General features: G+C 42.9%; 1 protein-coding gene across 1 annotated transcript in view; it reads right to left on the bottom strand.

Moving 5' to 3' along the window:
• The window catches only part of ZFAND1 (zinc finger AN1-type containing 1), a 164,597-nt gene extending 145,596 nt beyond the window's left edge, over nucleotides 1–19,001 (bottom strand). The window contains exon 1 of the mRNA XM_069220416.1: nucleotides 18,861–19,001. Coding sequence (XP_069076517.1) covers nucleotides 18,861–18,915 — 55 coding nt within the window. The 5' untranslated portion in view covers nucleotides 18,916–19,001. The remainder of the gene's footprint in view (nucleotides 1–18,860) is intronic.
• Nucleotides 19,002–25,217: the final 6,216 nt, after the last annotated feature.

Genomic DNA, 25,217 nt, shown 5'->3' on the forward strand with positions numbered 1-25,217 from the left:
TTCTCACTAGCACACACAGGCTTGTAAGCAGTGTGTCTGTGCTGAGTGAGGGGTCCCTAGGGTGGCATAAGACATGCTGCAGCCCTTAGAGACCTTCCTTGGCATCAGGGCCCTTGGTACTAGAAGTACCAGTTACAAGGGACTTATCTGGATGCCAGGGTGTGCCAATTGTGGAATCAATGGTACATTTTAGGTGAAAGAACACTGGTGCTGGGGCCTGGTTAGCAGGGTCCCAGCACACTTCTCAGTCAAGTCAGCATCCGTATCAGGCAAAAAGTGGGGGGTAACTGCAACGGGGAGCCATTTCTTTACACAAGCCCCCCCCAGCCCACAGGCCAGGAGACTCAGCCAAAGCTGGAAGAGTCTTCCTAGTCTGTCAGGCGAGGAAGAGTAGAGGAAATAGGCTGGTTTGTTGCAGGGCCTACTCTGCCTTACATCCTCCTGTTCAGGTCATTCCCTCTGGGGAACTGACCCACTTCCACAGTGATAGGACCTAGTCTGAACTGCCTCTTGTCTGTGCTTTTTATGTCTTTACCCATTCTCTCTATTTTGAGGTCAGAGGTATCCACCTCTGCTAATCTTATCTTAGCCAGGGTCACCCCTAGCTTACCCAAAGAGGTTACCCAGAGCTGGAGTAACCCCACCATGACCAACAGGGTCAGGGGGCCTAACTTGTTATTTGGCATGGGGTCAGACCACCATGCCAAGGATAGTGCAGCCATAAAGGCTAACACCCAGCAGAGGCCACTGACAGCTGTCAGTGCCCAGAACCACACCTTTAGCTCTTCACCTACAAGGGAAGGGGCTAAGTTACAGGCTTCTTTGGGTTCGGGGTGCCTGTCTGCTGTATTAGAGTGGGGGGTTACCACATCTTGTAGTAAACACCCTTCTTCCACTCTTTCTTCTGTTAGCTGAGGAGCCACCCACTCAGGCTTAACAGTTGCCTGACTAGCCAGGACTTCTTGTGGGTCAGGTTGGACTTTATCAGAGCCACTTTTGGAGTTCTCCTCTACTGGAGCCAAATCTCCTTGGCTTGCTGGAACCTTGGCTAAAGGTTGTCCACCTTTCCTACTCTGTTTCCTTTTCTTTTTCTTCTGGGGCCTACTTGCATTTACTGCAGAGGCAGGCACTCCAGAATCCTTGGGAGAGGACTGGCCCTGGACCAGTTCTTCTCTTAGGCTCTGACTAACCTCTGGGTAGTCATTTCCAAGGAGACAATCAAGGGGGAGGTCTGTACTGACTACCACCCTTCTCCAGCTAAAAGTTCCACCCACTTCTATGGGCACAAAAGCCACAGGCCTATTAGTGACCCTGTCTGGGCTAACTCTTACTCTGGCCATCTCACCTGGGATGTACTGGTTTGAGAACACCAGCCTGTCATGCACAATAGTGTGACTGGCACAAGTGTCTCTCAGGGCAGTGGCTGGGATTCCATTCACCAGTAGGTGGTGGAAGTGTCTACTTCCCTCTGGAATCTCCAACTCACCTGTTGGGCCCTTTTTCCAGTTGAAGGCTATGAAGACCTCCTCATCTGAGGAGTCATCCCCAATGGCTACACTGGTCACCCCTGGGATTTTGCTAGGGGGTTTGTTTTTGGGACAAGAAGTGTCCTTGGTGTGGTGCCCTGTCTGTTTACAGTTATGGCACCATGCCTTAGTGGCATCCCAGCTCTTACCCTGGTACCCACCTTTGTTTTGGGTTGTGTCTCTGGGCCCACCCACCTGGTCTGGTTTTTGGGGGCCTACAGGGGACTCTTTTTCTTTGTTTCTAGTGTCACCCACTTTCTCCTGGGGAGGCTTTGTAACCCCTTTCTTTTGGTCACCCCCAGTGGAAGTTTTGGTTACCCTAGTCTTGACCCAGTGGTCTGCCTTCTTTCCCAATTCTTGGGGAGAAATTGGACCTAGGTCTACCAGATACTGATGCAACTTTTCATTGAAGCAGTTACTTAAAATGTGTTCTTTCATAAACAAATTATAAAGCCCAACATAGTCATACACTTCATTTCCAGTTACCCAACCATCCAGTGTTTTCACTGAGTAGTCAACATAATCAACCCAGGTCTGGCTCGAGGATTTTTGAGCCCCTCTGAATCTAATTCTATACTCCTCAGTGGAGAATCCAAAGCCCTCAATCAGGGTACCCTTCATGAGGTCATAAGATTCTGCATCTTTTTTAGAGAGTGTGAGGAGTCTATCCCTACACTTTCCTGTGAACATTTCCCAAAGGAGAGCACCCCAGTGAGATTTGTTCACTTTTCTGGTTACACAAGCCCTCTCAAAAGCTGTGAACCATTTGGTGATGTCATCACCATCTTCATATTTTGTTACAATCCCTTTGGGGATTTTCAACATGTCAGGAGAATCTCTGACCCTATTTATGTTGCTGCCACCATTGATGGGTCCTAGGCCCATCTCTTGTCTTTCCCTCTCTATGGCTAGGATCTGTCTTTCCAAAGCCAATCTTTTGGCCATCCTGGCTAACTGGATGTCCTCTTCACTGGAGTTATCCTCAGTGATTTCAGAGGTGTTGGTCTCTCCTGTGAGGGAACCAGCATCTCTGACTATTATTTTTGGAGTCAGGGTTTGAGAGACCCTGTTCTCCCTAGATAGGACTGGTAGGGGGGAATTTTCCTCCAAGTCACTATCCTCTTCCTCTGAGTTGCCACCCTCAGAGGGGTTGGCCTTTTCAAACTCTGCCAAAAGCTCCTGGAGCTGTATTTTGGTAGGTTTGGGGCCCATTGTTATTTTCTTTATTTTACAGAGTGACCTTAGCTCCCTCATCTTAAGATGGAGGTAAGGTGTGGTGTCGAGTTCCACCACAGTCACATCTGTGCTAGACATTTTGCTTCTAAAAGTTGGAATACTTTTTAAGAATCTACAACTGGTTCTAGAATCTAATTCAAACTTTTACAAACTTTTAAACTCTAAAAGAAATGCTAAACAGGATCTAACACAAGGCCCTAGCAGGTCTTTTAAGAATTTAGAAAACTTTTCAAATTGCAAAAATCAATTTCTAATGACAATTTTGGAATTTGTCGTGTGATCAGGTATTGGCTGAGTAGTCCAGCAAATGCAAAGTCTTGTACCCCACCGCTGATCCACCAATGTAGGATGTTGGCTCTGTATGTGCTATTTCAAAGTAAGGAATAGCATGCACAGAGTCCAAGGGTTCCCCTTAGAGGTAAAACAGTGGTAAAAATAGATAATACTAATGCTCTATTTTGTGGTAGTGTGGTCGAGCAGTAGGCTTATCCAAGGAGTAGTGTTAAGCATTTGTTGTACATACACATAGACAATAAATGAGGTACACACACTCAGAGACAAATCCAGCCAATAGGTTTTGTTATAGAAAAATATCTTTTCTTAGTTTATTTTAAGAACCACAGGTTCAAATTTAACATGTAATATCTTGTTTGAAAGGTATTGCAGGTAAGTACATTAGGAACTTTGAATCATTTCAATTGCATGTATACTTTTCAAGTTATTGACAAATAGCTATTTCAAAAGTGGACACTTAGTGCAATTTTCACAGTTCCTGGGGGAGGTAAGCTTTTGTTAGTTTTACCAGGTAAGTAAGACACTTACAGGGTTCAGTTCTTGGTCCAAGGTAGCCCACCGTTGGGGGTTCAGAGCAACCCCAAAGTCACCACACCAGCAGCTCAGGGCCGGTCAGGTGCAGAGTTCAAAGTGGTGCCCAAAACGCATAGGCTAGAATGGAGAGAAGGGGGTGCCCCGGTTCCGGTCTGCTTGCAGGTAAGTACCCGCGTCTTCGGAGGGCAGACCAGGGGGGTTTTGTAGGGCACCGGGGGAGACACAAGCCCACACAGAAATTTCACCCTCAGCAGCGCGGGGGCGGCCGGGTGCAGTGTAGAAACAAGCGTCGGGTTCGCAATGTTAGTCTATGAGAGATCAACGGATCTCTTCAGCGCTGCAGGCAGGCAAGGGGGGGCTTCCTCGGGGAAACCTCCACTTGGGCAAGGGAGAGGGACTCCTGGGGGTCACTTCTCCAGTGAAAGTCCGGTCCTTCAGGTCCTGGGGGCTGCGGGTGCAGGGTCTTTTCCAGGCGTCGGGACTTAGGTTTCAGAGAGTCGCGGTCAGGGGAAGCCTCGGGATTCCCTCTGCAGGCGGCGCTGTGGGGGGCTCAGGGGGGACAGGTTTTGGTACTCACAGTCGGAGAGTAGTCCGGGGGTCCTCCCTGAGGTGTTGGTTCTCCACCAGCCGAGTCGGGGTCGCCGGGTGCAGTGTTGCAAGTCTCACGCTTCTTGCGGGGAGTTGCAGGGTTCTTTAAAGCTGCTGCTTGAAACAAAGTTGCAGTCTTTTTGGAGCAGGTCCGCTGTCCTCGGGAGATTCTTGTCTTTTTCGAAGCAGGGCAGTCCTCAGAGGAGTCAGAGGTCGCTGGTCCCTTGGAAGGCGTCGCTGGAGCAGAGTTCTTTGGAAGGCAGGAGACAGGCCGGTGAGTTTCTGGAGCCAAGGCAGTTGTCGTCTTCCGGTCTTCCTCTGCAGGGGTTTTCAGCTAGGCAGTCCTTCTTCTTGTAGTTTGCAGGAATCTAATTTTCTAGGGTTCAGGGTAGCCCTTAAATACTAAATTTAAGGGCGTGTTTAGGTCTGGGGGGTTAGTAGCCAATGGCTACTAGCCCTGAGGGTGGGTACACCCTCTTTGTGCCTCCTCCCAAGGGGAGGGGGTCACAATCCTAACCCTATTGGGGGAATCCTCCATCTGCAAGATGGAGGATTTCTAAAAGTTAGAGTCACCTCAGCTCAGGACACCTTAGGGGCTGTCCTGACTGGCCAGTGACTCCTCCTTGTTGTTCTCATTATTTTCTCCGGCCTTGCCGCCAAAAGTGGGGGCCGGGGCCGGAGGGGGCGGGCAACTCCACTAGCTGGAGTGTCCTGCGGTGCTGTGACAAAGGGGTGAGCCTTTGAGGCTCACCGCCAGGTGTTACAGCTCCTGCCTGGGGGAGGTGTTAGCATCTCCACCCAGTGCAGGCTTTGTTACTGGCCCCAGAGTGACAAAGGCACTCTCCCCATGGGGCCAGCAACATGTCTCTAGTGTGGCAGGCTGCTGGAACTAGTCAGCCTACACAGATAGTCGGTTAAGTTTCAGGGGGCACCTCTAAGGTGCCCTCTGGGGTGTATTTTGCAATAAAATGTACACTGGCATCAGTGTGCATTTATTGTGCTGAGAAGTTTGATACCAAACTTCCCAGTTTTCAGTGTAGCCATTATGGTGCTGTGGAGTTCGTGTAAAACAGACTCCCAGACCATATACTCTTATGGCTACCCTGCACTTACAATGTCTAAGGTTTTGCTTAGACACTGTAGGGGTACAGTGCTCATGCACTGGTACCCTCACCTATGGTATAGTGCACCCTGCCTTGGGGCTGTAAGGCCTGCTAGAGGGGTGTCTTACCTATACTGCATAGGCAGTGAGAGGCTGGCATGGCACCCTGAGGGGAGTGCCATGTCGACTTACTCATTTTGTTCTCACTAGCACACACAGGCTTGTAAGCAGTGTGTCTGTGCTGAGTGAGGGGTCCCTAGGGTGGCATAAGACATGCTGCAGCCCTTAGAGACCTTCCTTGGCATCAGGGCCCTTGGTACTAGAAGTACCAGTTACAAGGGACTTATCTGGATGCCAGGGTGTGCCAATTGTGGAATCAATGGTACATTTTAGGTGAAAGAACACTGGTGCTGGGGCCTGGTTAGCAGGGTCCCAGCACACTTCTCAGTCAAGTCAGCATCCGTATCAGGCAAAAAGTGGGGGGTAACTGCAACAGGGAGCCATTTCTTTACAATGTATTTCTAAATTGTGAGTTCAGAGACCCCTAACTACATATCTCAATCTGCTCCTGACAGGAAATTACACTTAAAAGATATTTCAAGGCAATTCCCATGTTTTCCCTATGGGAGTGATAGTCCTTGCAATAGTGAAAAACAAATATAGCAGTATTTCACTATCAGGACTAGTACATGTCGTACCTTTTACATATCCTGCACCCTGCCCACGGGGTTGCCTTGTGCCTACTTTAGGGGTGACTTACATGTAGTAAAATGGAAGGTTTGGGCCTGGCAAGTGGGTGCAATTGCCAGGTCAAAATGGCAGTTTAAAACTGCACACACAGACACTGCAGTGGCAGGTCTGAGACATGTTTACAGGGCTACTAATGCGAGTGGCACAATCAGTGCTGCATGCCCACTAGTAGCATTGATTTACTGGCCTTGGGCACACATAGTACAGTTTACTAGGGACTTACTAATAAATCAAATATGCCAAGCAAGGATAAACCAATCACCAATACATTTTAGAAAGAGCATATGCACTGTAGCACTGGTTAGCAGTGGTAAAGTGTCTAGATTCAAAAAGCCAACAAAAACAGGTCAGACAAAATAGGACAAAGAAGGCAAAAAGTTTAGGGATAAACCTGCAAAAAGGGCCTGGTCCATCAGTTACCATATACCTCACTATGCAAATCTGAATGGATGAGGCCTACTATATCAGGGTCTCTGTTGTGATTTTGGAAAGAGGAGGAATATCGCCTTGTGGGTAAGGTTCTCTTCTCACTTCACAGAACTTTAATCATACCACTGAAAAGGAGGGCTAGGGATTGTGCAGGAATTAAAATACGGTTTGTGAATAGTACTCTTCTATTCACTAGTGGGGCTGCCATATATGACCCAGCTCCAATGTCTGGGAAGAGAAGAGGAAGACTGCTAGTCCAAGGCTCAGGTTTGCCTGGCAAATGATTGAGGACTTCATGTTCTTTCTCATGGATCTCCAATTCTAGAGATATATTTTGGAGACCATGAAAGCTAATCTCTTGGTGGCAGTACAAAAAGAACATAATTCTAATACTCATTAAGAAGGACTACTTCTTGGGGCTAATTCTTTCTAAAGAGTTCATGCAGAGTGTATGCTGTACTGTCCTGAAAATAAAAAAACAATCAAAAACAGTGGGAGTAGGGGGAAAGCCACCTTAACCCGTAGTCTGTTATCCAACTATCAGACCATGAAAATTTGGTGGCATTTGGAGAATCAGAAAAGTATATATTGAACTTTTGTATAAAGCTGGGATTTACATGTTCAGGTTTGTCCCGTTCACAGGTTGAGATTCTGCATACACCAGAATATAAATCAGAGAGTAGGAGTCATGGTAGTTCTTCAAGAAACACTGTTGGCCTGGTGAATATGGTGGGGACGGTGGGCGGGGAATAACCGCTGTCAGGGGGGCAGGATAGTGCAGCTACTGACTCGAGATGCCTGTATATACCTCACCTACTCCTCCACATACTGCCCTGCTTCACTCTCACAGCACCCACTACCTAGGGACCTGTAGAGGTGGGAATGGGAGATGTCCATGGTAGAGGCAGGAATCTGTATAAGAGAAGGCTGGAGTTTCTTGTGAGGGAGGCATCTTTGAAGCAAGACACCAAGAATCATGAGACTCGCTAGGTGTGGCATGGAAAAATAGTTTTCCAGACAATCTCTCTAGGGCTTTTTGGCTCTTCTGTAAAGATGAGGCAGAACACAAGTGTAAACAATGGGGACAATGCAACAAGATGGGCAGCCAAAGGGCTGTGCCCAGCCTCTACACAGCTAAAATGTATAGTACCGGTGCAGCAGTTCTTCCACAGGTGCTATTACATCGCCAGTGGCTAGTCGGAGCAGGACATATGCTGTGTGACCAATGGCATACCAGAACTGCTGGAATCTAGTAGGAAGGATCCAATGCAGCAGAGACTGTCTTTTGAGAACACCATATAAGAGAATTGAAACATGATTTTCAGAGATGAACACAGAACTGCTTTCTCAGTGCTTAAGCAGAAGAATCTGAAACAAGTCATCCACCAACTGGATAACAAACCTGAGAGAGCACTAGTATGTAAATCCTGTGTCTTGGGGGTACTGTTCAACGAGAAGACCAAGAAGAATAGCATAACAACCTATCCTGTTCCGACAAATGTTCTAAAATCATTGGTACTCACACCTTGTACATTTCCTTAGCCCAAGAAGGAAACAAGGACCTTTTCAGAAAGAAGGAGCACTTTTGGGTATCTCTCACCATCAAACCCACCACTGAGTTAGACTTTGGTGGATTAGGGGTTTGGGAAACAGTAAAAACTGTCCGAGAATCTTCAGTCCGCTGATGATATAGCAGATCACCATCCCAAACGTCGAATCAGCTTATGCACAAATATTGTATTTTACTACATACTAGTATTTATTAGCTGGTATTCTTGTACATATATGTATGGTAATAATCCGTATTATTATCTAAATTCAGGAGACTAAAAAGGAAAATAAGGGGAATGCCAGCCACACCCCCACTCAAATTTCATCACACATCACTAACCAATTAGTCAATGCATAATATATTTAGCTGATACACATCATAATTATTTGCATAACTATATTAGAATAGTTTGCAGAGCTATGTAGAGCCCCATACATAACTTAATACCATAAGCCCTCACACCTACCTTACTACCTTACCTCCAAGCTCTGCTGGCATGCTCCCAAGAGAAACCTGAGGTCCTCGAATACCAATAGAATTCAGGTCCCCCGCACTCATAAAGTCAAATGGGGGAAATGAAGCTTTCACTGTGGCTGCTGCCAAAAGTTGGAACTCGCTCGCCCTGAATATTCGGCAAGAACCTTGCTATTTAAGATTCAGGAAACTGGTTAAAACAAGGCTATTCCCCGATAGTAGTCACTCAGTACCCTGGTTTGTATCTTCAAGTAATTTCTTTTTGTGTTTATTTTTATTATTAGCTGCTCTTTGGGATGGGTTCTGTGGATTCTGGGCACTTTCCCTTTGCTCCTCTCCCTCTACATTAGCGCTTCGATGCTCTTCGTGAGTTGGAATGCGCTTTACAAATACGACAAACATACATACATACACCAGAACCCAGTTTTTTAGGATTCCTCTGGGAACCATGCTCCACTGCAACTGCAAGTGTCTTATGTACATATTATTACATTGTGATAAACCCATATGTTTCATCAGATAGCATTCAGAAGAGGCGTTGTTTTATCTTTCAGTTCCACTGCATATAACTAACACAAGGCCAATTTTGACTGGATGCAGAGTCTTAACAACCATGAAGTGCAAAGCATTGCAGAAAAAGGAAAAATCTTTCTCTAGCTATTAATCATGAGCATCATAGAAAAACTGTAACAATGGAGCAGACATGACCTATTAAGCTTGTGGGAAATGTAGCTTATGTTTGGATAGGCATGTATTATAGTTTGGAGGTATCTGGAATACAATGATGAAAACATTCCAGCCCTCAATACCACAAGCTTGCCTACTGTGGCTGTTTCTTGTGTAAATTATTGTGGAAATGCATAGCTTACATAAACTTTTTTGTTCATGCATACTGTTCTTCTCTTTAACTGGGAAATATGTCAGGAGTTTTGCGGTGCCAATGTTGACTTGTGGCAACTGTGCCAATGCACTGTGCTCTATTAAACATAAGTTACAAAAAAGGACTGATGTTTCTCTCCTTCACGGTTTCACCATTTAGTTACAAACAGCTGCCCACAAACATCCACAGATCTCACCAAACAAGAGAACAATAACTCCGGGTATAATGTATAAAGAACAGCAAATAGATTGATGAACTTTAAATTGAGATACAAGGTGGCCTTCATTAGGATAAAGAATTGTTTTCATATTTCTTCTGATATTTATTATGCAAGACTTTATGATCTATAATTTTAGAAAAAAGGTCCGCCATGCAATGAATAACTAAGGTGGTTTCAAGTGAACCTAAACACACTTTTAAAAAGGATGCCAATGTTTTATTTAAATAATTAGCAAGAACTGGGTTAATTTGGCTTAGGTTGGAAAATGTGGATAGGACAATTTCAATATCTAATCAATAACAAGTTAAGCAACAGAAAAGTAATTCTTACAATTTGTTTTCTAAGTCATGATCAACAGTTGTTAAAAATGTAGACTCTCTTGTTCTGACGGTTGAACACCTAGCGGCCAAGCTACTACAGGACCGTCGCGAATATGTCATTCGCTATGGCATATACTGATTTCTTTATAGGCCGATGACATCACAACATATCTAAGAGACCCACAGATTAGCCTGAATGGTGTGCTGCGCAAGGTTGTGCAGTTTGGTGGCTTATCAGGTATCAATATTAATTGGAGGAAATCCTCACTGTTCCCGTCTACCCCTGTCACAATGAGTTTTCAAGCAGAGTTTCCGCTTTAATGGTGTGATTCTGATCCCTACTCCCTTGGTACAGATATAACGCGAGACAAAGGTGAATTAATCTGTGCAAATTATGGGGTCACCCTGAAAGAATTTACAGATAGAATAACATGCTGGATTACATTGCCTCTCTCCCTGGAGGGCCACATCCTTTAATGACAAAGATCATTCTGCCCAAACTGCTATATTTGTTTCTCAATATCCCTTAGCCCCAAGGTCGCCACTTCTTTAGACTTCTAAGAACGAAATTGATTTGGCTTGCTTGGGCAGGTACACAACCACGCATTGAATGGGAGATACTCACACAGCCTTTTATATCAAGTGGCTTTAAAGCGCCAGATATGGAGCTCTATTACTTATGTGCCCAAGCGCATCATGCCGTTTATTGGTATAAACCCCCCCATATATGCCACACTTGGCCACTGAACAGGGGTACATGGCCCCTCACCCCAGCTTTGCCTATATAGGCGAACGGTTTGGCCTGGCAGATAACCAAGGCTCTACTGTTGCATGAACAACTGCTGCATAGGAGAGAATGGCTAGGAGGTTGGGTAGGTCTCTACTATACCCTCTGCTGGTCCCACTGCCTTATCACCATGCCCTACCAGTAACACACGAAGCAACATGCAGCGCTACTCTTCTCAAAGCCTGCACTTATACCTGGGGAGACCTGTATGCGGAAGGGTTATTTCGGGATAGAGAAAGCTTTTTTGCAGAAAGTACACCGGCCCTGTTAGACATCTTCAACTATAATAGACTACTACATAATGTTAACGCAATCACTCCTGACTTCCCAAGCGAACCCCCACATTTTAAACGCTACACGTACTCACATCCACAGGCCCTCGACACTTAGTATCGGCCTTATATCATACAGCACAACCTGAAGCTTTGACTGGGTGGGGGTGGGGGCCTTGAAAGCCCACTGGGAATTGGAACTAGGTTCTACACTGACAGATAAGCTATGGTCTTACTGCTGTCAACAAACTGAACGGGTTGCTTCAAGCAGTAGGCTGGGGATTACACATTTCAAATTCTTGCACCGCATATACTATACACCTGCCGCACTGCACAGGTATGGTCTACGCCCAAACAACAGATGTGAGTGTTGTAAGGCAGAAGAAGCAGACTTCTTACATTTGGTGTGGGCATGCAAAACTATTCAGAAGTACTGCGGTGAGGTCGAGGATGCCCTGGCTATCACGATTGGACAAGAACTCAAGTTGACTCCCCTCCAGGCTATATTAGAGCATACTGCAGACATAGAGAGCAGATACAGGAAATATGTGTCAATGACCCTTCTCTTGACCAAGAGGCAGATAGCATGTAGATAGAGTAGAAGAAGAGCATCCAACTTTAAAGAATTGCTGAGAGACCTTTTGGCCAGTAAGGACCAGCTTGCTGCCATGTCGAACTTCTTCCTGTGAATACAAGACGTAGGGCTATTTGGGGAACCTTAAAGACATACTTATTAGTAATGAAGATAGGGGGACGAGGTGAAGACGACCCCCATACCCCCACTTGATCTTGCACGGCAGGCAGATGGGTGGACTGATTTGGCAGGCTTGTGACACACTTTTTGCTCACCACACTGCTTCATCCCCAATGATATCCATGATTTTAGACAGTAGACAAATTGCCGAAAGTTGTCCCTAGCCCTAAATCTGAGACTTTCCAATTCAGATCACTGGTCCGACACTGCACCCTTGGAATGATGCCTAGGTTGCTCATCCCCAGATCAGTTACATACTTTGAATAATTTTTTTGCATTTTCTTACCCTACTGGATGTTATCTGGCGACCCGCAACATACCATTATTATAACCCAATGTACCTGTGGAGAGTACTGCTAATGGTGTAATGTCTAACTTGAAGATGTTTAATTGATGCATACTGACTCTGTATGACATGTTTGTTGGAATTTAATAAAGGAAACTAATTAAAACAAATTTAGACTAATCGGCAATTGTTGTAAAAATTTAAATTTGATAACTACTTTTTTTATGGTGTGCTATCATGAAAAAGTGTGGTGTGGTATAAAATGTGAAAATCAAGATTTCATTTGCTTTTATGGGATTGCAGAAAGTGATGATGTCAAATAAAAAGCTGAAAGTCTTCATCCTGAACCTCAGTTTTGAAACTGTATCCCTCTGGCATGGGAACCACTTGAATGATTACAGCATGTCCTTTCCCTTACTGTGGCTGCAGCACACCAGGACATTGGGTTAGTCTTGATGAATGCAATGCTTGTGCATATAACTTACACAGAAACTTTTTTGTTGATTATTTTAACATAGCAGGCTAGAATGACCAGAAGGCAGCCTTAGCAGTGCTACCCTAAAGAAATGAAATAAATAAGCCGTTTTGATACCTAAAACACACAGTTCTGGCTGTTGCATAGAGATAAGCACAGCCATTGCTGTGTTCATTGCTTCATAAACAAGAATGGTTTCTTCTCAGGGCTTAAGAATATGCAACTTCTATTCAGTAACCTGAAGACCAAAAATGCAAAATATCTTTGAGCTTCAGGTATATGCTTCATCAAGCAGCACTCTGGTAGTAACTCTGTGAAGAGGAACATATCTTCTGCATAAGGTGGCTTCTCTAATACAAGGACTCCCAAGCACTGTGGAGTGATAATACAATGGACATTCAAAACTCAATGGAACCACAACTGATCGGCCATGCTCAAGCAACTGTCATGGATCCAAAACAAGAACTCAATAAGGAATGTTAGTAGCTGCCCATATAACTATCTTAATCAATAGCATATGACTTAATATTCGGAAGTGCTATACCAGGCCACCAGAAATCTACTCTCTCACTCTCTATGGCGAGTCAGATTTTATTAGGGTAAGCCAGTTTTAGGGCCTACTGGCTGGGTCTGGCGAGAGAGCTTGAACAGCCAAAGAACATGTGTTCTGTTCATTCAGAATGCGAATAGGTAATAAAGACGCCTTTAAATCTTGTTTTTCTCTTGTCACATTTGCTGTTTGTTCAAAGACAGTGGTCAAATGTCACCTTATGTCCTCTTACAATTTGTTGCTTATTTTATCCTGGAGATTGGTGTTTACATTTCTTTCTATCACTGCAAAGGATTATGGGAAGTGAACTGTTTGACAATTTTCCTTGTCATATAGCAATTAAACAGCCTGTACATGAACTGTATCAATATTTCAAAATATATATCAGTGATTATGAAAGCACATTTTTAATTCTGAAGTGAGATGGAAACAAAGATTTTAATAGGATCAACAGAAATCAGAAAGCTATGCATTATGATGTTCAAATGATAATATTTGCTGGAACCTGATTTGCACTTCTTATTGTTTGTACACTACATAGTTTTATCAGTAAAACTGCATATCAGTTGGGAAAGTTTGTGGGCATTTCAATGGAAAATGACGGTCTGTAAATTACAGTGAGCTATCACATCAAGCTTTAGTAATATATTTATTAAAAGTCAGACATTTTAAATATGAACTGAGAAAGACTACTGCTCCCGCCTTAATCAAAATTATATTGGTGAACTAAGAGGCAAGTCATGGATCATGCACGCTCCATATGTAGGCCAGATTTTTATTATACACGGAGCAAAAGTTTTGTCTATTAAAACTAACAAAAGAGTTTTTCGTACAGCAGGCATGCTGAACTAACATATTTGAAGGTGCTCTTGTAGATGATAAAGAAAAAGGTAACTGTGTGAAATAAAATATTTGCTTAGGATCACACAATTTTAGACAAGGTCTTGTGACATTTTTCTGATTTTTCGAGGCCTGCTTATGGCACTACATTTTAGCTTGCCTCCCAACACTTGTAATGAAGGTGGGCTTACAGTTGAATGGCGGGTCATGTTAAAATGAGGGACAGGTAGATGAAAATACCAGCACAATCACCTGTTTGAATATAAGAGTTCATGCCAAAAAGGCCAGGAACATTACTGACCACTCTTAATGAGCTTCATGCTGCTACGTCCTCAGCGATCTTAGAAGTGAGTACTATTTAGAATTAAGTACTATGTAATAAAATTATGGAGCAAGTGATAATGGATCAAGGATATGAATGAAATCAACTGTTTTGCAACCTTAGATCAGAGTTCAAACACTTAACAATGGCATAATCATTCCTGAGTGATATCAGAAAGGATCCACACATCGTTCTCAAAGAATGCCAACAAACTGCCCTAATTCTTCTTAATCACCCAGCAGCTTACATCTTCAACCAACACATAATGCATTCAGATTGGGAGAGTGGTTCAGAAGATCCAGAAATGCATTAAACTACATAAGTTGTATTACTCTGTCTACACACTCAACAAGTATGCCTTGGTTTCACAGACTCCTCCACCTAGGAATCACTATGTGGCTTTGTCCCAGGCTTAGCCAACTGCCGACTGCTACATGTTACATCTCAGCTGCTACAACAATCGATCCAATTCCATTCATATGCTGATGACACTGAAATCTGCATCCAATAGGAAAATGGCTCAGAAATCCGACTAACACCCTCAGGTTGTAGCTCATAGCCATCGCTGAATGAGAGTTAGTTTCCTATGCCTAACTGGAACACAAACTAAAATTCTAATCGTAGAAGTGCAAGCCACATCTTGTTTTCTATTTAATTTGCCCGCGAGGGTAGGGCCAGATCTTTCCACACATCAAAACCTGCACACCATTTGCAGTCCATGCCTCTTTACTCAACAGTGTTCCTTACAGTGGGAAAATGAACAGATCCATGCTATGATAAACTCTCACTCGCCTACAAACTTTTCACCTTACTGAACAACACAAGATGTCTTATCACCGGATTTCTTGCCACCGGGAACCTGGACTGTTCTCACGTTATTAACTCAGGCCTTCTGTAGAATCTGAAAGACAAATTTAAATCAGGCTGCTAAGATATACTTGATCCTCTCAAAGTTTGCAATGCTAAATCAACCATCAAAGCATTTCACAGGCAGACACTAAATTCCAGGATTAAATCCAAACATATGAATTATGTGGTCTACTGGAACAGGTACCAGGAACGTATCTCCAAAGGCAAAACCAGTGCACAGGTTTGGAAGAAACCATGCATTAGCAACTTTCTATCTAACCCACCAATGATTTTTCAACAGAAAGAATTATGACAGAGTGGTGGAACACAAATTATGAGATTCAAACTCATTCTTGAGCCAAAATACCTCTGATTCAGGAAATCCCTTAAAACATAAAACGTTTTAAGTACCTGTTTGCCTGAAATCACCTAAGTTGTCCCCTGATAAAGGAATGCATTTATTGGGGTTCAACTAACCTTGCCTTTGGTTTTACTTCTTTCCATATTGTCCACTTTAGTGCTGTAAAGTTATGGTACGATGATGCCCAGTGGAATACAAAACAAATAAATATCAACAGTATCAAAGTAACAGTCACAATTCACTTTTGAATGTCATTGAATATGGATTTGTACTTCATTAGGATTTCAGTACATTAGAAAATATGGGCGTCCCACCTCCTGTGCTTCTTAAGAGATAAAATGGAAGCAGAGAGGATCTAAAAGGCACTCTATGAAGCAAAACTGAAAGCCTATGCATTATCATAGAAATATTCTGTTCAATTTGGTGAGACACCAATTAAGTCCAAGACCAGGGGCCGGTGCTGTTCTGTGAATGAGACACTTCAGCCACAAGTAATGGACACCTAAAGTTACTGCTCTGGACGGAACTGCAAACTCATCTTCTTGGCCTGGTCAAGCCACGAATGTATGGTATACGTGTCGCGTTATGACTCGTACTATAAAACATTTATGTTTATTTATTTGTACCGAAACGACCTAACCACATGGCTACAAAAACAAATTACTGCTACACTGATATAAAGAAAAACCAGAGGAAAACGTACAGAGGCTGCTGGAAGATAATTATGGAGATATAAACATACGCTCTTGGAGGTACATGCAAGTTTACAGATATATTTTGAATAGATAGGTCAGATTTCTCTTAAACACGAGTAGGTATCTATTGGGTCTTAAAGTTCCTGGAAGGCTGCTCCAAAGTTTATAAACAATACAAAAGAGGGTGTGTGGTTCTGTGTTTTGTTTTCTTTACTTTTGGGATTTCCACTCCTAAACAAAGTTTGTTTCTGGCGTTTCCTTCCCTCCCTGACAAAAGAAATTTTACTTTTAAGTAGCTGGGACATTATAAGTGACTGGATTTATGTGTCAAGCGGGCTATCTTGAAGTGAATGCTGACCTGCAACTGTAACATGTGGTGGTCTCTCCAGATGGGGAGATGTGATCTGACTTCTACGCTCCTCTCACTCGCTCACTAGCCATGAAAGAATTGCTAAAGCATTTGAGGTACCTCAGAAAGTAAGGGATTACCCATCATAGATCTGAAATCTTCAAGTCGGATGTATGCTTTCAGATTCTTTAGAATATGGAGTTGATTTTGTGCTGTTTTTACAATATTTGTAATGAGTGCATGCAAGGAAATATTTTGATCTATTATGAAACTCAGGGTTTTTTCTATGTCAACCAGTGTTGGGGAAAATCCACTGTCTTTTAGATTGCCGTCTTGTAACATTAGTGTGTGAAGAAGTGGAAACTCTGTTTTATTGGAGTTTAATTTGAGAAAGTACGTATTAATCCAACTAACTAGGTTTCCTAAAAATGTTTTCAGCGTCTGCATGTCAATGACAAATTAAGAGATTGTATTATACCTCCATCGAATTATTATTTTAGAGTGAGATCTGCCTCATTACGGGAAAAAAACAGGAAGTAGAAAGGCTGAAAGCCCCTACATCCCTGGTTGCTATAAAAGCATAGCCTTCTCAGAATTCGTCCAGGTTTTTTTTCCTGTCTCATGACTGAGATGGGAAGGAAGATGGGATCACTGCCATGCGCAGGTCCCTGATGCCACACCCTTCACAGTCTGGTACATACAACTGGAACAAAGGGTCTTCTGGAAAGTGTGACGGCGATCCTTGGAAGAATTATTTCCGGACTGTAATGGTGCGTTCAGTGAGAGAACTTAAGACATGTGAAGGAGACTACCTGTGTTCTTTTTTGTGTTATTGGGGTTACGTGGGTGAATGTTGGAGCCGAGGTCAGATAAATTGGAGGAACACGCATGGGCCTTAAGCAGAGTGCAGAATGCTCATGCGCAAATTTCTGCTTTCACTTTGGAATTCCACCACACTCTTTTTTTGTATTCAGAGGGGTGCTCTGAAGAGGTAAAAAACATCATGGAAAAGGGAATGTTTCTGAAGCTGGATTTCAACTCTAAAAATTTAAACTTTAGAGGCAGCCTGAACACCATCTTCGAGGAAAGATGGAAAACCAGTCCAGGAAGACTATGCATTTGGAGGGGTTTAATATTATTGCTTTCAAATCAAGGTCCATGTATCTTTCACCTACTAGGAAGAATGTAAGGAGGGCTAAAAGAGATGAAAAAGAGTCATTTGAAGACAAAAACAGGAGAACAGTTTGGGGGGATGGCGGGCAATGTCTTCAATACAGCATAATTCCTCGCAAAATCTGGCACCAGCACAACAGAGAGACAATGCTGTTGATTACAAATTAAATGTATTAATATAGAATTAATGCCAGATGGATTAAGCAAATTAAAGGATTTTGATCAAATAAACCTCTCAAGTTTCATGTCTAGATTTTATCCTACTAAAGATATGATCAAGAAAATTAATGAGATTGTATCTGTTGAATAATTGCTTGCCAGTTTGGTGGAGAGGATTCAGATGGAAAAGGAGAATTATGAGACTTGCAGTCCTGTTTTATAACGGCATAAATAAGACTACAAGTCACAGAGTTCACATGTAAAAACCTGAACTGGAGAAGAATATCGCGAGTTGGCCTGGGAATTTTAGCCGAGAAGCCCAGCCTCTACAGCTCTCAGGGACTGTTCTGCACAATCTAATTTTTCCTTCTGACAGTTATGACATGCATAACACTCAAGGTTTCTCAGGTCCAACAGCATGAGTTGCTCATTTAGCCCATTTTTTGTTCGTTGCATGTAGTCCTGATATTAGAATGGAACAGACCTATAATCCTAGAATGTAAAGAAAACACCTGGATTGCGTAAATTATATGAAGGTTGACCCAAATTGCCTAGAAAGATCCTGGAATGCACAAACTACTCTACCTTGGAGATGGGGAACTTCAAATCTCTGCACTTGATCCCAACTCTTTAGAGCTTTAATTGTTCGTTACTATCGCGGCATCCAGTGGGTTATTTTCACTCGGGAGCAACAGGCCTTAGAATCGCTGTCATAAACTATTGGAAAAGTGATTTGTTAAAGTGTCTGCTTTTGCAGCTTTTTATACATATAGCGCGTACTTGACCAAGGTACTGCAGCGCTGAACAATGAGCACGCACTACTTACATTCAGTTTGTAGGCACGGGGAGAGTAAGTAATTTGCCCCGATCACAGGATGTCTGACCTAGTTCCCCAGCTCCAAAGTCGGCAGTTCTGACTGTGTCAATTCTGGGTATACTATTATCTATGCAAGAGTGTGCTTTAAGGAGCGGGTTAACTGAACACTAATCAATTTTGTTGTCAGTTCTCGGGATGCACAGGCCAGGCAGCCGTTTCGTTACCCGGGCTCCGCAATAACTGCTCACTTTCTTGGTGTGCTTTACCTAGCTGGCTGCAGTGATCGGCTTCGCAGTGGTGCCCAATGTCCAGCTCCGCCATCCCACGATACGCCACAGAGATCGGAGTAACCAAGACTCTTCAGGTCGGCTACTGCTGAGTACTCACATTCGGTTCTATACACTATTTTAAAGAATGTGCAGAATGGGGGAAAAAAAAACTATTCAGACGAAATTGGCGGCCATCTTTAAATGGTCATTGGATATACATGTAACTACCAATGTCACAAGAAAGCGAGATTAAAGTATGACTGAACAAAATAATAGATTGCCTTCTGTTGAAGGAATTTAAATCCGTATCTCATATTTTGAATATTGTGTTTGATAACCCTAATTAGGTGACAGAATCGGGTTCAGTAATAACTACCGTGCCAAGATACGTCCTTCTTTGATTCACTCTATTTCTCTCTCAGAAAGCTCCGTCGCATGGCAATCCGCGGTAACTTTAACGTTCAAGCGAGAGGTGATGCAGCATGTACCATCAAAACGTATTTAAGTTACATTCAGCTTATCATGCTCCCATCCTTGCGGTACCTTCTTCTAAATAATACGCTACGACCTCTGCTGGGGATCTGTGTGTAATGCACGGACAAGAACGGTTCTGTCAAGCATTTCAAGGCTCCACCTAATGACAAGCGTTGGCCATGCCTATAGGTCTGGTATTGGCTGTCAGCCATTTGGCTTTGCCAGTGCTTGTATTGTGTTGTCAATTTTTTTGTAAAATGTTTTTGCTGGGTAGACCTGCCGGGGGCTTCCTTACATCAAAACAAAAGATGACTAAACTTTGTCTAAAAAAAACGCATACGTTGCTATTGTATTGGAGCATTTGTACAGCGCCTATTACCACTGGAAGAGGGGCTTGTTAGCGTGTCAGACCTTAATAAGTAAACTTTCAAGGAGATGAGAATAGGTCGATGAACCTTTTGACTCGTAGTAAGAAGTTCTCACCTTAGCTCCAGTACATGATCAATAAACCAATACACAATAATCAATAATCAGTAGTAATCAATAAAATCATTGATCAATGGAGTCAGTAGATATCACACACCATGACCTTTCAGCCATGAATAACCACACTTTTAATAAAAGTTTAGTAAGTTTATTTCCCTTATATTAACAATACTAAAGTCATGTAGATTAATCTCAAAATCAAATAAAACACATTTACAAACAATACTGGTTATCCAAAGTGGCGGAAGAAACCCAATCTAATCAAAGCTTGAAACACGACGCATTCTAAAGTCACGGTACAAATCAATAGCAGAATCAGTTGCGACACAAATATAACATACATGAAAACTCAGTAAAGTAATTCATCAACTATTTGTCCCTGTATTCGTCAATCATTTGTGAGGGCCCTTAACTAACGTCCGATTAGCATCAGCATGTTTGGCTTCATGCAAACAATTTAGAACACAAATTTAGGAAAAACATCTAACTATGGATCTGTCCGAACAGCACAGTTGGTACCTAGAAAGAAAAGGCATAAAATGCATAAAAGTCACACATCGTCATATCTACCTAGCCACGGTATGGGTCAGCAAGCAGAATTAGTCTTCATGCTCAGGTCATCAGTCGATCAGCAAAGCATCAGGCTTTCAGTCAGAGAGTATGAAAATAGGTCTTGAATCTCTCCTAAAGTCTCTTCTTCTCTAAAGTATATCCCTCTATTCTATAATCTGAAGTCTGAAAATCTGCCTAATTCTCCTCTGTTGCGTTGTTATATCAAAGTCACCTACACTATCCTCTAATTTCCTACTGGTCAGTTAATTGTACGTTTATACTCTACCCCATAATATTTCTACACCAAATCTATGAATTCTAATATTTCATTCTTCATATGCTGTTGATTGGTCCACTTTACGAGGTCCTCATCATCCGGCTCATCAGGTAATAATATTGTTGCATCTTCAGCTCCAGTCATTCATTGTTCTAGTCCTGGGAAAGTACATTTCACACACATTACACAAAAATTGTTACACTAACAGGAACATCATCTTCTAGCAGTCGGTTCTCATGAAGAGCTTCTGTTAAACCCTTTTAACAAGACAATGGACATTCCACAGTTCAATTCACTCTGTCAGCATTTTTATTAACCGCTAAGAAATACAGCTTCTGCACGAGGCCTGGCAAAACTAGGCCAAGACACTCGCTAAATCAAGGCCTACAATTAATAAAGCTAGAGCATACTTCATAACCCTTAATATAACATATTACTACATATGTCTAATACATTTTCAATATTTCATAAGTATTAATCATTATTTAGTGCAATTCGTGAAGACTGGTGGCCATTCTTTGAGGTCACATTTCCAAATGCGTGCATTATTTTTCTACATTATTCATTCTCTACATAATTCATTATTCAAAATAGATTAACACTCAAAGAATTTCAAATTAGAACACCTGAGCTAGCAATCCCTCCTCTGATGACTAAATGTGTCATGCCACTAACTACCATCCACAATTTTTACAATTCGATTTCTTCAAAATTTTGTCTTCTCTTTAAATTTCCCCTGTAAAATGTTTCCCCTTTCTTTTCTTCCCTCCTCTGATAATTCTTAGACCTTCTCATTTGAATCCTTTTTACATAATTTGCACAATCCCCATATCCCCAATAAACACATTATAATTATTAGTATTCCCTGTAATATTTTCAGTAGAACCCCATTCCAAATGTTGCTGAGCCAATTTCCCACTGAAGCAAACCCTTTGCCAACTTTTTTCCAAACACCTGGTTCTTTCAATTCCTTCAAATCAGCACTTGCATTAGTCAGGTTAGTAAGTAGCGGCCAGATGTAGCAAAAATAAAAATTGCGACTCGCATTTTGCGAGTTGATGCGACTTGCAAAATGCGAGTCGCAAAGTGGAATGCCAGAAAAAAAAGCGATCCGATTTTGCGACTCGCAGCCGGACTCGCAACGCTGTGTGCGAGTCCGCAGTTTGCGAGGTCGCTGTTTGCGAGTGTGCAAAAACGAACTCGCAATTAGCGAGTGGGTGTCGCAAATTGTGAATACCTTCAAAATTGCTTGCAGATGCAGCAGAACACTCCAGAAAGCATACCAGAACACCCTGGAAACACTTCCTGGCACATGATGATGACATCACAGCCAGGAAGTTAACAAATACACCTGGGAGGAGGGCTCAACAGTGAGCAGTGTCTCTGCCACTCACAGTAGCGTGCTGAGGAGTGGTAGGCACAGCACCATGGACGCAGCAGGGACCAGCCAGGCTGGCAGGAGGGGCAGGAGATCATAGATAACAGCCAGGACAGATTCATGTGGCACATGGCTTTAATGTGCCACATGACTGGTTGGCATTTTCCTGCCCATGGACAATTTCAACTTGTATATAGTTTCTTCATGACATTAATAAAACAGTTATTTTTGTTCCACTTAACAAATGGTTAATAGGTGAGTATGGTGGGAGTTGACACGTACCGTCCAGAATATTGCGTTGCAATGTGGTCCCGTCTCAGTCTGCCTTGATTAGCTAGACTCCTATCCCCATGATGGCGATGTGGTTGTTCTTGCTCTTCATCATCAGGATCTGGGTCTGCAGGGGTGAGAGGTAGCCCACGTCAGGTGGCTATGTTGTGGAGGATGGCGCATGCGACCACAATTTTGAAAGCGGTAATGGGGGTGCATTGGAGGGCGCCTCCGCTGCGGTGGAGGCATCGGAATCTTGCCTTCAGGAGTCCGAAGGTGCGCTCTATGAGGTTCCTGGTCCTCTTATGCGCACTGTTGTATTGCCTCTCTGAATCATTGCTGGGTGTTAAAAATGGAGTCATGATCCATGGCCTTAGAGCATATGCACTGTCACCTGTTGGGCACAAAAGTACACTGTTAGGAAGTCCAGATAGTCGTGCACAGTGACCTGTGTGTATGTCTGCAAGGTGTATGCAGCTCTACCTAGGAGGTATCCGTCTCCAAACTCCCCACGTTCCAGGCGTTGATGTATCCCACTATGTCTAAAAATGTATGAGTCATGGGTACTGCCTGGAAACTTAGCTACGATGTCCGTGATGACGTAATGGGCATCACAAACAACCTGTATGTTGAGTGAGTGGGTACACTTTCTGTTGCGGAAAATATGTTCCAGATTAGCGGGGGGCATATTTGAATGTGTGTCCCATCTACACATCCAATTACATGGGGGAAGTGGGCAATGCGGTACAAGTCCAGCTTCGTGCTGTTAATTTCTGCCTCATTCCTTGGTAAGTATATGAACTGAGACCTGTGCGCTACTAAGGCATCTAGGAATGCCCTGAGGAACCTTGACACTGCACTTTGGGATACCCCACCTGCCACGGCAATGACCCCCTGATAGCTCCCTGAGGCCAAGAGGTGCAGTGCGCATAGTACTTGCACATGCGTAGGGATGGCGCAGCCACGCAGAGTCTTGTGTTCTAGCTGTGGTTTTAGTAAATCTATGAATTCTAGAATGGCAGCGCTGCTAAGGCGGTATTTATCATAGATCTCATCTTCAGTTTGCTGGAAAAGGGTCTGCCTTGTTCTATATATCTTCTCCTGTCTGTGGCCCCTCCTCCTCCTCTGCTGGGCTGCGTAGACTCTCCTCCTCACTGCTATCAGGTATATGTCCGCCATCTTGAGTGACCCAGATGCCTTCTGGGTCTCCTTTTATACTTTGGTAATGGTTACCACCTGCTCTGAGTTAGTGGTAAATGCGACTTGCAAACTGGGCTTTTTGCGACTAGTCGCAATTTGCGAGTTGCAATTGCATAAGGTTTGCGACTCGCAAATTGCGACTTGCAATTTGCGGGTCGCAAAATGGGGTCGCAACGGATGCGACTCGCAAACGGGTCCCATCGCTTTTTGCGAGTCGGAAATGGGCTTTTTGCATCCCATTTCCGATTTTGCACTGTCGCAAATTGCGAATCGGCCCGTTTGCGAGTCGCAAACGTTTGCTACATCTGGCCCTAGGTCTCCTATCTCTTTACTATTATCTGGAATATACAAACAACAATGCCTAGAATTAATCATTCTACAGACTCTGCCATCCTTCGCTAAAAGAATGTCGAAACCAAGACGATTTTGAAGAGTCATAGCTCTATCCGCAGCTAATTCAGTATCTACCACGAGTATAGCCCCTGAAAAATTGTTCAGCATGTTATTCACAATAGTAGATAACTTTCAAATCTTAATCAAATTCAGGATGACTCCCACTAAAGGAATCACCACTCCAAATATATCTCCCACTATAGAAGAAGAAGCAGCAGCAGCACAAGAAGACTCCCTCCTCTTTCTCTTATGATGTAATTCAGTCACTTTCGGACACTTTTTCAAATCCTCCGTTTGATAAATTTTTGGGAAAACTATCCCCAAATAACATCTCTCATGCCATCCTCGTGGAAGACAGCAATAAGCATTAAGTCCACAAATATAGTATATCCCTGGAATTGCAGGGTCCTGCCCATTAAACATAAATATCAATTTTCTCTGAAACAAAAACACATGCCTGCATTCACTCGTACCCACAAATAAAGTGTCAGTGCGCAATTTAGGCCTATATATACAAAGCTTCCCTACATGTAATGCATCTAAAGCTAATTTCCTTTGCGTTCTAATTGCACTATAAGCATAATCATCCTTGTAAGTCCTTTTCTCTAAGCCTTTTTCTAATTTCTCTTTTAACGCCTTTCTTCTGTCATCAGTATGACCTAAGAAGCTCTTCTCTAAAGGTGTAAGCAAGCATGTTAGGTTGTTTTTATGCACATAAGCTGGGCCAAACGTCAACGTAGGTTCAAAGAATCCTCTAACTAATACTATAACATTATCCTTAGCTATTTTACTCAAATATCTAATTATAGGAACAAACGAAAACACAAGATCATGATTCGAATAGAAGTACTGAATATACTCCTGGTTATAGAACCATGTTAGTAACAGACTACAACTTATTCCATATGTTAAGGGCAAACTATGATAGGTGGCTCCTTCCTCGACTGATGAAGGAATCTGCGTACACATGAAACAATTCTTCGCATCCATCGTCTCAACATACTCACTCAATAAGCAATAGAAAACGTTAGAAGAAAGTTCTTCCTGCGCATTAGTATAGTCATGCAAATATTTCTCATCTAACTTAAACCTCTCTAATGATGTTAGTGCAGTAGTCGTCTCAAAAGCAGAAGTATGGTTGGCTCCTTTTGCATCAAGAACAGACATACCCACAATCAATACCACGAACAATGTCCCACACACAATTGCCAAACCAATGCTCATATATTTACAGCACCTAGCATCACTACCCTGTTTACTAAAGTCAGCCATGATCTGTGAAGAATGAGAAAGCAGAAGAAATTTAGAAAACCTGCAGCAAAAA

The sequence above is a fragment of the Pleurodeles waltl genome, chromosome 2_2, assembly GCF_031143425.1.
Source record: "Pleurodeles waltl isolate 20211129_DDA chromosome 2_2, aPleWal1.hap1.20221129, whole genome shotgun sequence".
Lineage (NCBI taxonomy): Eukaryota > Metazoa > Chordata > Amphibia > Caudata > Salamandridae > Pleurodeles > Pleurodeles waltl.